Genomic DNA, 17,199 nt, shown 5'->3' with positions numbered 1-17,199 from the left:
TGGGAAAACTGGACAGCTACATGCAAAAGAGTGAAACTTGACCATTTACTTTCACCATACATAAAAATAAAACTCAAAATGGATTATAGACCTAAATGTGAGACCTGAAACCATAAAACTCTTTAGAAGAAAATGTAGGCAGTGATCTCTTGGATATTGCCTTCACAACATATTTACGAATATGTCTTTTCAGGCAAGGAAAACAAAGCAAAAATAAACTATTGGGACTATGCCAGAATAAATATATTTTGCACAGCAAAGGAAATGGTCAACAAAACCAAAAGGCAGCCTACAGAATGTGAGAAAATATCTACAGGAAATATATCTGTTCAGGGTTTAATATCCAAAATATATAAAGAAGTTATATAAATCAATACCAAAAAACCAATCAATCCAATTAAAAAATGGGCAGAAAACCTGAATAGACATTTTTCCAAAGAAGACATACAGATGGCCAACAGACACATGAAGAGATGCTCAACACCACTCATTATCGGGGAAATACATATCAAAACCACAATGAGATATCACCTCACACCTATCAGAATGGCTAGTATCAAAAAGACAAGAAATAAGTATTGGTGGTGATACAGAGAAAATGGAACACTTGCGCACTGTTGGTGGAAATGTACATTGGTGCAGCCACTGTGGAAAAGAGTGGCGGTTTCTCAAAAAATGAAAAATACTGGAGCTGTGGGGCACCTGGGTGGCTCAGTTGGTTGTGCAACCAACTCTTGGTTTAGGTCATGATCTCAGGGTTGTGAGATCGAGCCCCACTTTGGGTTCTATGCTGTGCGTGGAGCCTGCTTAAGATTCTCTCTCCCCCTCTTCCTCTGACCCTCCCCACACTGCTTGAACTCTCTCTCTCTAAAAAAAAGAAAAAAAAAAAAAGACTCTTAAAAAAAAAAATAGTGGGACACCTGGCTGGTTCAGTTGGAAGAGCATGCAACTCCTGATCTTGGGATCTCATGAGTTCAAGCCCCACGTGGGGTGTAGAGATAACTTAAATTAAAAAAAAACTTCTAAAAAGTTTTTTTAAAAAATAAGAAAAATTAAAAATAGAAATACCACATGATCCAGTAATTCCACTACTGGGTATTTATCCAAAGAAAACAAAAACACTAATTCAAAAAGATATATGCACCCCTGTGTTTATTGCAGCATTAGTTACAATAGCCAGGATATGGAAGCAGCCCAAGTGTCCATCCACAGATGAATGGATAAAGAAGAGGTGGTGTGTGTGTGTATGTGTATGTGCATATATATATATATATATATATATATATATATATATATATATATATATATATATATATAGTGGAATATTACTCAGCCATTAAAAAGAATGCGATCTTGCCTTTTGTGACAACATGGGTGTACACCTATCGGCGTAATGCTAATGAGATAAGTCAGACTGACAAAGACAAATACTATAGGATTTCACTTATATGTAGAATCTAAAAAATGAAACAGACTCTTAAATACAGAGAACAAACTGGTTGTTGCCAGAGGGGAGGTAAGTGGGGGAATGGGCAAAATAAATAAAGGGGATTGAGAGGTACAAACTTCTAGTTATAAAATAAGTCACGGAGGTGAAACAGAATAGGGAATATAGTCAATAATGTTGTAATAACATTGTATGGTGACAGAGGTGACTTACACTTATTTTGGTGAGCACTGAGTAATATATAGAATTGTCAAACCAGTATGTTATACAGATAAAACTAATGTAAATATTCTGTAGTAATAATACTTTAAAAAAAATTGCTCCTTTTCCCCTTGTCCCTTCTCTTTCCTCACCTGAACTTACTGTCCTCTTATTCTCACTGGGGCAGTCTTTGTTGCTTTAATATTCCCTTGGGGTGATGATGCAATAGGGTAGTAATTCCTCACCAGTTTTCAGGAAGAACCTTCAGAAACATTCAGCGCCGTGATTGCTTCATTAGGAAGAAGTTATTCACAGGGCCTGACATGTTTTACTTAGAAAATATTCATCGGCTGTCAATTTTAAGTTTTTTGAGTGTTGTTTTGAAAAAGCATAGGTCTGGCCTGTTCTATCCAAAGAGTAGAAACATTATGCTAAGTGAAATAAGCCAAACACAAAAGATAAATATTGTGTGTGATTCCGCTTATGTGACGTATCTAGAATGGGGCAAATTCATGGAGACAGAAAGTGGAGTTTACCAGGGCCAGTGGAAGAGTAGAAATGGGGAGTTAATCGCTTAATGCATACCGAGTTTTCATTTGGGATGATGATGAGTAAGTTCTGGAAGTAGGAGCGATGGTTGTACAGCATTGTGAATGTACTTTATGCCACTGAATTGTACATATTAAAACGATCATTTTTATGCTATGTATATTTTACGACAAAAAAAACATTAGTAGAGTGGTCTTCAAACTTGACCACAGAGTAAAATCACTTGGAGAATTAAAAATTCTAGAGCCCAGGCCATACTCCAGACCAATTAAATCAGAATCTCTGGGGATGAGATCCAGGCATGTATAGTGTGGAAACTCCCCAGGTGATTCCAGCGTGCAGCCAACTTTGAGAATGACTGTTGTAGAGAATAGTTCCAAACTGCTTCTCCCTACTGTAATTGCAAAACCTATGTGCAAAGTAGGCTTTTCCTGCCATCTAAAATTATCAAAAAATGTTTCTGTATATGATGCTATTCCACATTTTGTAAATATTAGATAGGCAGGATGAGATTAAGAGAATAAGAAAATTATTGGTAACAAAAATATTGAATTCTTAAGTAGAACATAGCATATTTTGAGTAGAGTAAAAGAATAATGATACATTTAGGAATACTAATAGAAGGGAATAGGCATATAAATTCCATATGCAGGATACAATTAGACTAGAGGAAAATATTTGGAGATTATATGGCAAAGTAGTAATATCCGGAACAGGTTAATATTTCTTTCAGGTTAACAAGAAAGAGATAATTAGAAAAATAAGCAAAGCATTCTGAACAGTTCACAAAAAGAAAAAAAACCAATCAGTAAGTGTATAAAAAAATTCTCAGCCTCACTAGTAATGAAAATTAAAATAATTACCATTTTCCCCGCATTCAATGAATCGAGATAAGAAATATGGGTAATAAAATTTGAGGTAGGGTGTGAAAAAAATGGGTATTGTGTGTATTGTTGATGGGAGTGGTATTGGCACTTTTTGGAGGACAGTTTGGCATGTCAAAGTGTTAAATGCAGGGGCGCCTGGGTGGCTCAGTTGGCTAAGCAGCTAACTTTTTTTTTTTCTAAGATTTTATTTATTTATCTGACAGAGAGAGACAGAGCACAAGCGGGGGGAGCGGGAGGGAGAGGAAGAAGCAGGCTCCCCGCTGAGCAGGGAACTAGATTCAGGGCTCGATCCCACCTGACCTGAGCTGAAGGCAGAGGCTTAACTGTCTGAGCCACCCAGGTGCCCCTAAGCATCTAACTCTTGATCTCAGCTCAGGTCTTGATCTCAGCGTCATGAGTTCAAGCTCTGAGTTGGGCTCCATGCCCAGCATGGAGCCTACTTAAAAAAAAAAAAAATTAAATGCATATGCCTTCTAACCAGCAATTTCACTTTGCTGCTAGAGAAATACCCACACCAGTGCACAAAGAAACATTTTTGCAAGCACTGTAAGTAACCTAAATGCTTATCAGCAGGAGAACGGTTAAATAAAATGGAAAAATCTATATCGTGGGTGCTATGGAGCCACTTTTTAAAAATGAGATTATTCTAGTCGGACTACCGTGAGACGATCTCTGTGACATTATGTTGAGTGGGAAAAGTGAGTTACAGTAAAATATGTACAATATGGTACCATTTCTGTTTCCTTTCATCACAGAAAACTGCTTTTCAGGGGCGCCTGGGTGGCTAAGTCAGTTAAGGGTCTGCCTTTGGCTCAGGTCATGATCCCAGGGTCCTGGGATGGAGCCCCTCATCGGGCTCAGGGAAGAACCTGCTTCTCCCTCCCCCTCAGGCCTGGTGCTCCCTCTGCTTGTGCCCCCCGCCCCCCCCCCATCAAATAAATTTTAAAAATCTTTTTTAAAAATTTTTAAAAAATAAAACTGTCCTTTTCCATCATATATTCATGTAAGCACATAGAATTTGGCATATAAGGAAGGGTGTTCTGCTGCTGACAGGTGACTGGATTGGGGAAGGTGAATGGAAAGGAGGACTTTGTTTATTTAGATTTTTGTACAGAAGAGTACAGCTGGGATGAGGGAGCAGAAACAGACCAATCTAAGACTCTGGCAAAGGGAAGGTAGACTTTTAAGAGCAATTTAATGAACACGAGGGAGACAGTTTGGTAGGTTGATGGGGTGTGAAGACAGACAGCGGAAGGGTTGGCTTGAGAGAAGAGTCTCAGATGAGTGTTTTCATTGACTGTCCCTCCTATTCTCTGAACTTATCTTTCCTTCCAAACTTCTTCCCATGTTTCTAGGGGAATGTGTTTTATGGTGAAATGAGGTTAAAAGAAGCAGGTGTTTCTGCTGGTGCTACCAGGGAATGGGGATATAGGATTGGCGTTTCTAATAAGGAAAGTCACTTTCATTATCTCTATGAACAGAGGTCAGTAGTAGAAATCATTTTAAATAGTGAGCAAAAAAATCATTTTGCTTTTGCTTTCTAATACCCTTTAAATATCCATTTGAATATAACTGAGTCTGTTGACCTGGAAGATCATGATTTTAAATTGAAATAATGAAGCCGCAGTCCGAAAATTCTCCAGTCTTCTTTCTCTGCCACGTTCCTGTTTCCCTATAGACTATAGAAAACATCACCTGCCAACACAATTTGATTTCAGCAGCCTTCTCTTGAAATTTGTTATGTATACTCTCATCTTTTTAGTAGAGGGGGAGTTGGCAAATGTTTTGAGAAGACTTTTCTTGGTAACTGAATCAAAATGGACACCAGGGGCCTCAAAAATCCTAGACTCGGGTACGAGCAGAGCAAAGATAGAATGAGAGAAGATGGGCATTTGGGAATGTATAAGGGTAATGTGTTATTGAACAGCAAATAATTTACTGAATTTACAAATGGAAAATTTCTAACATAGAATTATTTTTTCATTTTGTCTGGATTAAACTTTTTAGAATTTCAGAAAACTTTTTAAAAATCATCTGTGGTTTCTACATAATCTTTACTTTTGATTGCCACTGGCAGGAATTTGATACCATCTTTCTTTGCTGAATGTGCCCTGGAAGGAGTGGTACTTTCTACCCTTTGCTGGTTTGGGGTAGGTTTACTGACCAAGCAGGGCACTTTAAGCCCATATAGAACCCTAAATCAGAATGAGAGGCTGGGAAAGCTTGTTGCAGCCCAATTAAAGGACAGCCTGAGAGGGTAGGCTTTACCTTTGCTGATCCTGTTGATTGTCTCCTGTGGGGATTAAAGACAAACCTTCCTTAACAAGCACATTGAGTAGCTTGGGTTTCCAAAACTCTCCAGGACCAGTAATTAATCCAACTGGTAATGAGAGCACAGTGCTGAATTCTGGAAAAAAATCATTTAACTCTTTCTATACTGAATAGTAGTCGTTCATTTTCCCTTATTGACAGTCCCTTTAGCCTTAGCACTGTTTATTTGGGACAGTATAAATGATAGTCTGGTGGAAAATCGTCTTTTTCAGTGAAGTCATATCATCTCTATGCATTTAAAAGCAAAGAATGGTCCTCATCCCCCAAATATACAGACTTGAAAAGTGAACTTTTATAGTAGAATGTGCTTTTTACCTCTCGTTTTGATATCGGGGCAAATTTATACAGTTGATAATAAGTCAAAAGTTAAAATCTATCTCTGAATTAGAACTTGCATACCAGCAGTTAAATTTCACTCTGGTCCCAGTTTTTAACTTTTGATGGAGTTTTGCTTGTGGACACAACCTTCCCTGTGTGTTGCTTGTTTCTCCTGCTCTCTTCTTCCCAGGACTTTGAGACATTTCCCATCCAGAGATTTCTAGCACATGGAACATCTCTGACAGGCTGCCTAGTTCTAGTTCTCTCTTCTCATTATGGTTACACTTGAGTCCCATTTTCTGATGATTTCCATTAATAATCTGCTTGTACATTTTTTTAAAAAAAAATGCTCAAAGATCCCACGGAACAAATCACCTAAACCATCTAGGCATTGGGGTGTGTTGGTAACAGCTCGCCTCTCAAGGCACAGAATTGGCCTCGATGGTCACTTTTTGATTCTGGCATTCTTTATTTCTTATCTTAACCATGTTTACACAGATACATATAAACTCATTCTTCTGCCTTTTTCACCATACCCACCTTGAAAAACTAAGGATAAGTATCTTTCCATACATCACATGTGTTTAGTACTAGAAAATCATTTCAGAAGATTGACTTTTTCTTTGAATTTGAGAAAAGGGCTGATGACTGAAGTAATAAGAGTAGAACTGCTATTTTGTGCAACTGTGTGTATATATCCTGCTGTCTCTGATCTTTGAACTGACCCTGTATACTTGCCACTATCATTTTGCAGTTGAGAAAATTAAGATTCAGAGAGAGCTGGGGTTCAGAGCCAGCTCTCTGAGTCTAGAGCTTGTGTTCTTACTGATTGACAAGAAGTTGACTCAAGAAGTAGTCAAGAGATATTTCACGAAGGATGTGGGATTTGCTGGGCAATAAGGAACGAGTGTCGGCATTGGAATAGTAGCTCGAGAAAGCGCTCCAGTAAGGGGAACAAATCAAAAGGCATAGAAGCGGGAACGAGTTCAGTTGGTAAGATAGTGCAGAGACTCACTGGTGAGAAGCAAGGCTGCCTTGCCTGTTAGCAATTAGCAGGAACTGAGTGTGCTGGGAGGCCGGATTGTGGCGGGCCGGAAAAGCTAGACAGAGGAGTCTAGTTTTGTTGCTAGTAGTGAGAGGCCATCTGAAAGTTTTTGAGCATAGGAGCTGTGCAGAATTTAGGGAAAGCTGTCTGTCAAGGATGCATGGGATGAATTCCACAGGAAGGTCAACTAGAAGGATGCACTAGCCTTGGGCTAGGAAGTGGGGATGAAGGTAGGTCTGGAGAAGAAGGGCTGGAGAGCACAGGCATTTCAAAGAAGAAGGAATTGGAACTTGCGATGAGTAGCTAGATGGGTGTTAAGGGAAAGAGGTAAAGCTGACTGAGATTTTGAGCTTGGCTGTCTAGGGAAAGAAAGTGGGGTTCTACTAGCAAAGACTAAGACTGAGAAGACAGGTGGTTGGAGAGAAGGCAGGGGAGGGTTTTAAGTGAGTAGGTTGGTGCCCTCCCCACACTTCCCATAACCTGTGAGTCCTTGAATCCCAGTGAAACTTGATATGAGAGAGCCAGAAAGCAAGATAGGATGAAAGGTGTCCGTCACCAGGTGCCAGGGTGACCCAGAGCTGAGGAGTGTGGGAAACTATGATGCGAATGGGTGCGGGATCAGAAGCTGAAAGTCATCAGAATTAGAGAATGTATGGGGTTCCAGGTGGGATTGGAGCAGACTGTCTGCCAAGTGTTTTTGACATCGAGTTCTTTCTGAACACTGTAGTCTTATGTTAATTTAGAGTTGTTGAGCCTCATTTCATTATCTCCAGACTCTGCTAGGTATGGATATACAGAACTCTCCTTTTGGAGAGTGTTAATGGGATTAAAAGAAAAGAGAGATTTGTGAAAGTGTGTGGTACCAGTTTATTTTCATCTGAGAAAGCCGTTGTTGTTGTTTTTTTTTTTCCCCTTGAAGAAATGGAAATATTGTGTGTGAGGATTAAGCCTTTTCCTTCTCTTTGTATCTGAGGCAAGAAAAAGACACACTCCCAGGAAAGCGGTAAAAGGGGAAAATGACTTTGAGATGCACTTTCTTAAAATAACTAAAGGAGTGACCTCATGAGCCAGCTGATAGCCTGGGTTTGCAAATGGATACGTTTCTATTAGCCTGCTGCTTGATGCCGCAGAGCCAAATATATACAGAGTGTATTATATCATATCCTGTGGGCAGGAGGCTGTCTGGGAGAGGCAGACTTGGGGAGGTGAAATGGCAGGCTGGGCACAAGGATTGACAGTGTAAAGATAGTCGACCAGAGTTCTCTTTCTTAGGGGAAGCATTATTGATTTGGGTTCATGATTCCCTATTATATAATAATTGGTATCAGCTTCTGGTAAAATAATATTCAAATAAGAATATCTGATATCTCAATAGGCTCTTGAATATAAAAGAGGTATTGCGCTCATTCTCCCATTAATACTTAAGCATTCCCATTTCTGTTTTTTTCTTTTTCTCTTTTATTGCAACAAGCCCACATCTTTGAGTCTGACTCATTGCTCAAGTCGTCTTCTCCTTTTAGTCTGAAGCTGTAGAGGGTGTATGGATGTGTCCTTAGTTGGAGGGTGCTGCTTCTCTCTGGAGTGTTGCAGAGGTTAAAGGAAAACTATAGGTCCGGGGAGGAACGTTATAACTTGATAAACTGCTTCTCTTGCCAAAAATCATTGTCAGCAATTAGGAATATTCACAAAGTAAGCTCCCCTTCTCCTCCAGCATACACACTCAGTGTGGTTACTGTGCCAGGAGATAAAGAATGGTGTTGTCTCTGGTTTAACACCTGCCTGGTCTGGATTCGATTTGTGAAATATATCTGAATGAAGTCCATAATGTGTTTAAGATCACATATGCTTCACTCTGTGTGTATGCCAGACTCACAGACATTGGCCTAGTGTACCAGAAACTTTCTGGAAGAGCTTTAGGGTTATTTTCCCTTTTTATTAAGTAAAGTCTATTTCCCATTTGTAACCAACCACCTTCCTGAATGCTCTTAACTGTTTATCGTAGTTTTTCATGTGATTCTCTGGGGTATTCCAGATGCACAGTCATATCATCTGCAAAGAATGATGATTCTACCTGCTCATCACCTCTTATATCTCTTATCTACTTGCCCTGGTTACTACCTCCAGAACAATGTTGAAAACACGTTGGCTTTGTTGGACACCTTCCGAGCGTGGAAAGCCGTAGCAGGGAAATGAGGGGACTAGCCTCCATAGTATCTTAGGCAGAAATCAAACTTGGTGGCAGGTATTCTTGATCTTCTAGGGCCAAGTCTATGAAATACAGCTTAGGGTATACTTTACCAACATATGTATAATTCCCAGCCACCCGTGGAGCTATGGGAACCTGTGGAAAACAGTGGGTTCTCATCAGTCACATCTTGGAATTCTCTGGGACCCTCCAGGAAGGCTCTCTGTTTTATTATCTTAGAATTTGGTGGAAGACACAGGCACATCCCAGATGTTTTTCCTGACTGCTGATGACTACACTCTTGTCTTCTAGGCCCAGCTTCGGGCATTTATTCCAGAGATGCTCAAGTACTCCACAGGTCGGGGAAAACCAGGCTGGGGCAAAGAAAGCTGCAAGCCCATCTGGTGGCCTGAAGATATCCCATGGGCAAATGTCCGGAGCGACGTCCGCACGGAAGAGCAAAAGCAGAGGGTGAGGGTTTCTCAGACCTGAGTAGCCTGTTGCTTTTCCACTCTGAATCAACTACCTCAGTTTTGGGGGTTCCACTTCTTGTGCTAAAAAGTCTAAAAACCCATGTGTGAAAGTCAAACCTGTCTCCCAAAGAAGTTTGATATTGTCTGATTTATAGCCTTTCCCATTCCATCGCTTCATCCCTGTAAAGACTCAGGGTGCGTCCATGAGTTTACACTTCTGTCTGCCTACTTGCCTTTTGGAGCAGTTTTAATATTATGAGGTGCTTGGAAAAATGGAAGAAACGTCAAGAAAAAGCATTAATCACTTCGAAGACTTAGAAATGTCCTTATTTCTGGTTAGCGGGGACTACTGTTGAAAAATATAAACATAGTATTAAAGAGATGAGAAGTTGGCTGAGTCTGCTGATAATGACACTTCTTTTTACAAAGATGGACTCAACTAAATGTCACCCCTTGCTTTTTCTGCATATTTGTTTTTTAGTTAGCCTGGAAGTTTATTGAGAATCTTAATATAAAATTCTTGACAAAGAGTAATCTTCTTTTGTGGGAAGTTTAAGAGTTGGCCTCAGATTAGAAGAGAGTGTAAAACCCAGAAGCTAAACCAGACTTTGATCAGGAAGGAAACCAGTGGGAAATCTTTGGTGCTTGGTGCTGAGTTTCTTTGTGTCTCAGTCAGTCTAAGGAAAATAACCCTAAGGGAGCTTATTCTGTACAGGTGTGGTTTGGTTTGATAAATAAGCACCTGCTTATTCCATAGTGGGGCTGAATAACCAACATTCTTTGTGACTTTAATGTGCTTGTCTGGTCTTTTGGTGACAGGTTTCATGGACCCAGGCACTACGGACCATAGTTAAAAACTGTTATAAACAGCATGGGCGGGAGGACCTTTTGTATGCTTTTGAAGATCAGCAAACACAAACACAGGCCACAACCACACACAGTATAGCCCATCTTGTACCATCACAGACGGTAGTCCAGACCTTTAGTAACCCTGATGGCACTGTCTCACTTATCCAGGTGAGTAAACCTATGGTTATCAGATTGTGCTTTCTGAGGTGGATCAGTGGGGACCTCACCTCAGGCTGGAAAATGTTTTTGTCGTACAAACTCTTACTTAACTTTTTTATAGCTCCTCAAAGTCTTTCTATCTGAAATTGAGTTTTTAAAAAATATTTTAAATTGTTTGCAAATTGTTAAATACAGAACTATTGATAGCTTCTTCTGGACATTTCCAAAACAACGCTCTGTAAAAATGGCTTCTTTTGTACTGTTTCATTCTGTCAGGGACCAGGAGCTTATTCCTTCTGAATTACCTCTTCTGAGGTAAAACACAACTTGTTGGTAGATGGGGAACCCCTAAATTCAGATTGGGGTGAAAGTAGATAGTTGGTTGACTGATACTAGGCACTGATGGTAGACCGTGATAGCTTCTGATACTGATTTGAAACAAAATTCTGAAACTCATGTAGGTGTCTGAGATACGATTTTAGTAACTCATTTCACATTACAAAGCATATTAATCATTACCTATGCTGAATTTGGGATTAAATGAATCTTAACTTCTGAGTGAAAGAGAGGTAGAAGGATCCATCAGCTGACACTGCTCTCTGTGTTTTTCTTTAGGTTGGTACAGGGGCAACAGTAGCCACATTGGCTGATGCTTCAGAATTGCCAACCACAGTCACTGTTGCCCAAGTGAATTATTCTGCAGTGGCTGATGGAGAGGTAAGAAAAAGGATTTGGTCTGCATCTACTTAAATACTTAAATGTATAGGTGAGGGAGTAGTTAGGGTCCAGAAGATAAAAAGACCGAGTAGCCAACACGTCTGTAGCATTATTTTATTTAAGCCTTTTAAAACACCAGGCCGTGACAGTCTTGCAAAGTATCTTATACTGTGTATATTAATTGTAATAATTGAAATTCATAGATCTTCATGATTCAGACCTGTCAAAAACTTAGAATTTTACATTTACAATATAGCATTTTGTATAATACACAAAAAAGAGATTATCCATGTAATACTTTTATGCTGTGAATCCCAAAGATTTAATCATTGGGCTTTATTAAAAAAAAATTCTGTCATTAAGACTGGAGCTGACTAAAGAATTCTTTGGAGGGATAAAAATATTTGTAAATCAGTGGCCATGATTTATTACATTTTAAATATGTCTTTGAAAAGACTTTATGAAAAAAATCCTTCTCTACCAAAATCAAGGTAATTATGGAATGTTAATCTAAAGGTAGCTAACCGTAATTGAGCACTTGGTAAGCTGAGAGCTCAACCCTATTAAGAATAGGTTCTGTGATCATCTTCACTTTATAGATGAGAAAACTGAAATCTGTAGAGGTTAGGTGACTTGCCCAAAGTCATGGAGTAAGTGTTGAAGCTGAGTAATGCATTTAGAAAAATGTTGTCCAGGCTCCGAGCCATCCGTGAAGTTCAGGAAAGGGTTCATTAAGGCACTGTGGGCTTTTCCCCTAAAGGCACCAGTGTGGTATAGCCCTGAAGCTTGAAGAATACCTAACAAATGTCAAAGAGCAATATTAGGAATAAAGCTCAAAGTATTATCTCACCCTTGTTCACAACCATGGGGCATTTCCACTCAGAACACCACAGAGTCATTTTCATTTGCACAACTCAGGGAAGGGAGAAGCCTGAGAAAGGGCTCATGGCTAGTGAGATGAAGAGAAACACAGCCAGGCTCCCCAGTCGGCCAGCAGGAAGTGAGCCCCTGCCATGCTCACTGACGTGCTAGATGTGTGGGGAGCCCTGCTCTCGAGATGCTCCTCCTGTCTGGTGGGGGAGAGAAGTGTCTACATAAATGAGCTCTGGTCCATGCTGTAGGAGATGCTGCAAAGTGGTGTGTGCCTTCAGGAGACAATGTTTCCAGCTAGGGAGTCTGAGAAGGTTTGAGGGCAGGAACAGCATTTGGTTTTACAGGATAGAAAAGTAACAGTCAACAAGGATGTTTACTTTTCTAAGTATATAAATATCATGTAAGAGTATGGATTAGCTGAGGAAAAAATCTGTCAGTCCCCAAACACTACAACTGGAGGGCACTAGACAACACTAGAACTTGAAGTGTGAAAGAGATGGAGAAGACATTGGTGGGTACATTCACGAGATTTGTTACTCTTTGACTTAACCAAAGTTATCAACCATATCTCCCTACTGAATATTTCCTGATACTATTTAAAGAAAGCAGCTCTGTGTTTCTTAAACACTTCTCTGGAGACTGATTCTTTGAAGCCCATTTTACTAAATAACTTCACATATGTAGTGGTAATTAACATATTTAGAAGTTCATGGAAAAATATGAAGAATTTTTTAAAAAAATCTCAGTGACTTATCTATGGCTTTTTCAGCACATCAATTTTCAGTCATCTATTGTAGGAATGGGTGAATGACAGAAATAGCCTTCTGGTAAATACCTAAATTCAGTCAGATTTAAAAAAAAAAAGTAACTCTTTGCACACTTCCAATGAAACAAAAATGACGTGAAGAGAAGCAGCATAGGTTAGCTCAGAAAGTGACAAAATGATTTAGATTTTATAGTGTGATTTATTTACCTTCTCATTTCTCCTAGATATTGACATGGTTGTTAGCATCTCAGTTTTGAATCATAAGAAATGGAATTACTCAAAACATCTCACTGCTTAGGGCAGATAAGATCACATCAAGTTAATGAAACATTATATCAGATAAAAAACATCCTACTGCCTTGTATTTAGCATCTTTCTTCCAAAGAACAGAAAGTACTTTACAAAAATAAATGACACCTATACTTTTAGAAGTTGTGAACTCATTTTGTTATCCTAACCTTGCCAGTGAGAGCTCTTACCATTAGACTACACTGCCTCAACATCCAGTTAGTTACATTTAGTTATATTTATTAGAAGGACCATTGGGTCCTGTCTCTTCTGGTAATATATGGTGTCCCAAATCTGTTTGAGTATTCTGTGTCCTGAGAATACCCAATAATCTAAGTACAGTTGGCCCTTGAACAACATGAGAGTTAGGGGCACAGACCCCCCTATGCAGTCAAATTCACATATAACTTTTTTTGACTCCCCCAAAATAAACTACGAATAGCCTAGTATTGATCAGAAGCCTTTCGGATAACATAAACAGTGAACCAACCTATATTTTATATGTTATATGTATTATATACTGTATTCTTTCAATATAGCAAGCTAAGGAAAATGTTATTTAAAAAATCATAAGGAAGAGAAAACATGTTTATAGTACTACACTATTTACTGGGGGAAAAATCCCCTTATAAATGGACCCACACAGTTCAAACCTGTGTTGTTCAAGGGTTGACTGTAGTTACAAATAAACCAAAAATCTCTAACCTTAGCATAAAACTAAGGACACGATGAGTTACAAGACACTTAGAAATGAGCAAGGAAATAGGGGCACCTGGCTGGCTCAGTGGGAAGAGCATGCAACTGTTGGTCTCAGTATTGTGAGTTCGAGCCCCATGTTGGGTGAAGAGATATTTCTTAAATGAATAAACAAACTTAAAAAAAAGAGAGACTTTTGGGACACCTGACTGGCTCAGTCGAAAGAGCATGCGACTCTTGATCTCAGGGTCGTTGAGTTCAAGCCCCACATTGGGTGTGGAACCTACTTTAAAAAAAAAAAAAAAAAGGAACAAGGAAAGAATTGGAAAATAGTATGAAATAAAATATGTTGATTTCAAAATATTTATACAATTTCAGTTTTGATGGCATATGTATTACAAATGCAAATGGGTTTGAGAATTTATTCAGTCCTGTGATAAGAGCACCATTTGGTAGTGGTGATACTAATTGCATTTAAGTGTCAGAAAAGTCAAATTTTGAAATAGAACGGTATCTGATCATAATGATATATATGGTTCTGAAGAAGAAGAAGAAGAAACCAAAGTACAAAGACATTGAAGACATGAATTTTAAGCTGAACCATCACCACATGTAACAGTAGCACAACTTATTCTAGATGGTTTTTTTAGGGAATATCAGTTTACCTGAAATATAAGTAGGCTGAAGAACAAGTAGGAAAACATGAATAAAGGAATATGTTCTCCATCCTGCCATTCAGTAAACACTTTCTGAGCCCTGTGCCATTTACTATATAGATTCTATAGATACAGGAAAATAAAGACTGCTCTAGCTCTTAAGGAACACACAGGTAGGTGGTAGAGAAAAACACATCAAAGCACAATGGCAATGAGGTAAGGATCTAGAGGAAGCAAGCCCAGGGTGCTATAGAACACAGGGGAGAGGCCCTGAGCCTTGGACCATAGGGGAGTGGAGGGAGTTGTCTGGGCTCCTTCAGGTTCACCTAGGTCAGACTAGAAGCAAAGGTGGGAGTTGTGTCCCTGTCAAAGGGAACAGTGCATGCGGTGCATCGCACTGTGAGAGTGTGGAAGGGCCTCAGTGGTTCACTGTAGCTAGAGGGATAAGAGTGACCGCAGTTTGAATGGCCGCATTGGAGTGGGTCTCTCAGAAAAGCATTGATGCTAACTGTACATCCTCTGAATATCTTTCCCTCCTAGGGCTTGGGGCCCTTTCTCTGGGACATGGTGACATCCGGCATAGATAACCACACAGTGGCTCCCAACAGATGGAAAGGGAGAGCAACAAGAGCTCAAGCAAATACAACTAAAGCACTGAGACTGAAGAATAGGAAATTCCAAAGAAATGTTAACACCCAAGTGATTTATTTATCACCTGCCATTATTCTGAATAGAAATCTCTTCGTCTGCTTCTTCTTCCTACTTCCTCTCTACCCTTTGCCACCATCCATTAATCTTTCATGCCATATAATTTAACTTCCTTAAAGTATACTGTATATGGCAACTTTCTAATACCATTTTTGCTACAAATACAGTTGTAACTAAATGTGTATACATTAAATTGCTGCCATTGGAGTCTGAGTATTGGGAGAGCCGCACTAGGCCAAGCTCTGCAGAGGGATGGGCAAAAATATAGAGGGGCAGATCTGGAAAGAGGAAGACTGTTTAATGGCAAAAGGTGACGGGCTGGCCGGCTTCGGCTGGTGTTTTGAGTGGAATCATAGACCATCTACAAATTGGCAGTGTAACTTGCCATTTAAACTGGCATCATTTGCAGTGACACTCACTGGAGTAATGAAATCCAAGAGATACTAACTCTTGGGAAGCAAGAGTTTTGTGAGTTCCTGAGTGGGCAACTTTGCAGCTCTAAGGGGAGGAAATGGGATGTCTCTGCCTCTTAGTGATGGGCTCTGGAGGTTGCTGGCACAACCCACTGCCTATGAGAACTAGGGCAAGTACTAGGGTAGTTTAAAGGAATGTCCCATTTTCTGGGAGGCTTTTGACAAGCATTCTGAGAAGCACTGGCATAGTCTAAGTATGGTAATAGAACCAAAGCAAGAGGCATTTTAAATATCTACCTCTCCTAAGCTAGTGACACTTGCTTTGGGAGACGTTACCATGCAAGCCCAAGCTCTTCACTCACTGGGCCGAAGCAGTGTGAATTGGGAGCCGCAGGAACTCCAGTGAGCGCAGCTAACGTCTTGAAACCCAAGTCCGTAGAAATATTGTACCTGAGCAGACTGATTTATTACCTACCCTAATTTCGAATAGAAATTGCTTTCACTGCCCCTGCTGCTTTTTATTTTTGAGGGGGAATAATTAATCAGCTGCCCTTATTGAGCAAAATGGAGCGAAGTGGCTAGATACAGGTATCCAGGACTGAGAAATCTCTCAATGCAAAGCATTATTACTAAAAGCAGTGGTTCTTAATTAGTGTACACTCCCTCCCCCCCCCCAGGACATTTGATAATGTCTGGAGATGTTTCTGATTGTCATGACTGGGGAGGGTGCTGTTATCAACCAGTGAGTCGGTAAAACCAGGGATGCTGTTAAACACCCTACAATGCACAGGACAGCCCCCCGCAGCAAAGACTTGTCTAACCTCAAATGTTAATAATGCCAATGCCGAGAAAACCCCTGTCCTTGATCTAACAAAACGAAATTCTAGTCTATTCTCTCACCAGATAAAATTTTTTTGTATGTTTTATTTTGTTTCTTCATAATTCCTCTCCACTAAAAGGAAAGCAGTTTTTGCTACATTAAAAAAAAAAAAAGTTTCCTGAATTTGGCAGTTTCCATCAAAAATTAAAATATAACTTTAATATACAATCCTTTAATATACAAAACCTCTAGGAATTTACTCCATAAATAGACTCCCATAAAATATACAATGTGGTATGTAAAGATATTCATCACAGTACTGTTTGTAATAGCAAAAGACTCGAAACTTCTTAAATGCCCATTAAAAGATGGCTGGTTAAATAAATCATGGTGTGCTTATATCCTACAATGCTGTGCAGCCATCATTATGAGTCATGAATGAAGGAAGCAGTTTTATATGTTCCAAAATGGAATCACTTCAGAGATGTGTTGTTGGTGAAACAAGCAAGGCACAAAAAGATAACGTAGAATAAGCTGCCATTTCTATTTTTTAAGAGGGAGTAGAAAGAGGGAAATAGGAGGGAGTGTGTGTTTGTAAATATGCTTGCATATAGAGAGAATATCCCTGCAAAGACACATAAGAAATAGGTAACAGCAGTCACCTCTGTCTGGGCAAAAGGTCCGGAGTACTGGCATTGCATATCCTTTGATATCATTTTAATTTTTTTAGAATATATTTATTGTCTATTCAAAAATTCTAACTTTTGAATTTTATGGTTTATTCAGAATTTTTAATCTGAGCCATGTTAATATATTAC

At 39.4% G+C, this 17,199-nt stretch overlaps 1 protein-coding gene across 9 annotated transcripts in view; it reads left to right on the top strand.

Annotated features, from left to right (window-relative positions):
* NRF1 (nuclear respiratory factor 1) overlaps positions 1-17,199 on the top strand; it is a 143,338-nt gene that overhangs the window by 86,242 nt on the left and 39,897 nt on the right. For 6 of the 9 annotated variants that reach the window (XM_045792654.2, XM_045792651.2, XM_045792653.2 and 3 more), the window contains exons 6-9: positions 9,276-9,434; positions 10,256-10,453; positions 11,060-11,161; positions 14,981-15,139. In XM_045792654.2, the coding sequence (XP_045648610.1) occupies positions 9,276-9,434; positions 10,256-10,453; positions 11,060-11,161; positions 14,981-15,139 (618 nt within the window). The remainder of the gene's footprint in view (positions 1-9,275; positions 9,435-10,255; positions 10,454-11,059; positions 11,162-14,980; positions 15,140-17,199) is intronic. The other 3 variants (XM_045792659.2, XM_045792655.2, XM_087860833.1) reach the window with 2 other exon arrangements.

The sequence above is a fragment of the Ursus americanus genome, chromosome 3 (assembly GCF_024610735.1).
Source record: "Ursus americanus isolate L20-20 chromosome 3, mUrsAme1.1.p, whole genome shotgun sequence".
Taxonomy (NCBI): domain Eukaryota; kingdom Metazoa; phylum Chordata; class Mammalia; order Carnivora; family Ursidae; genus Ursus; species Ursus americanus.
Note: the sequence above shows the minus strand (reverse complement) of the source record. Positions and strands in the feature narration are given on the sequence as shown.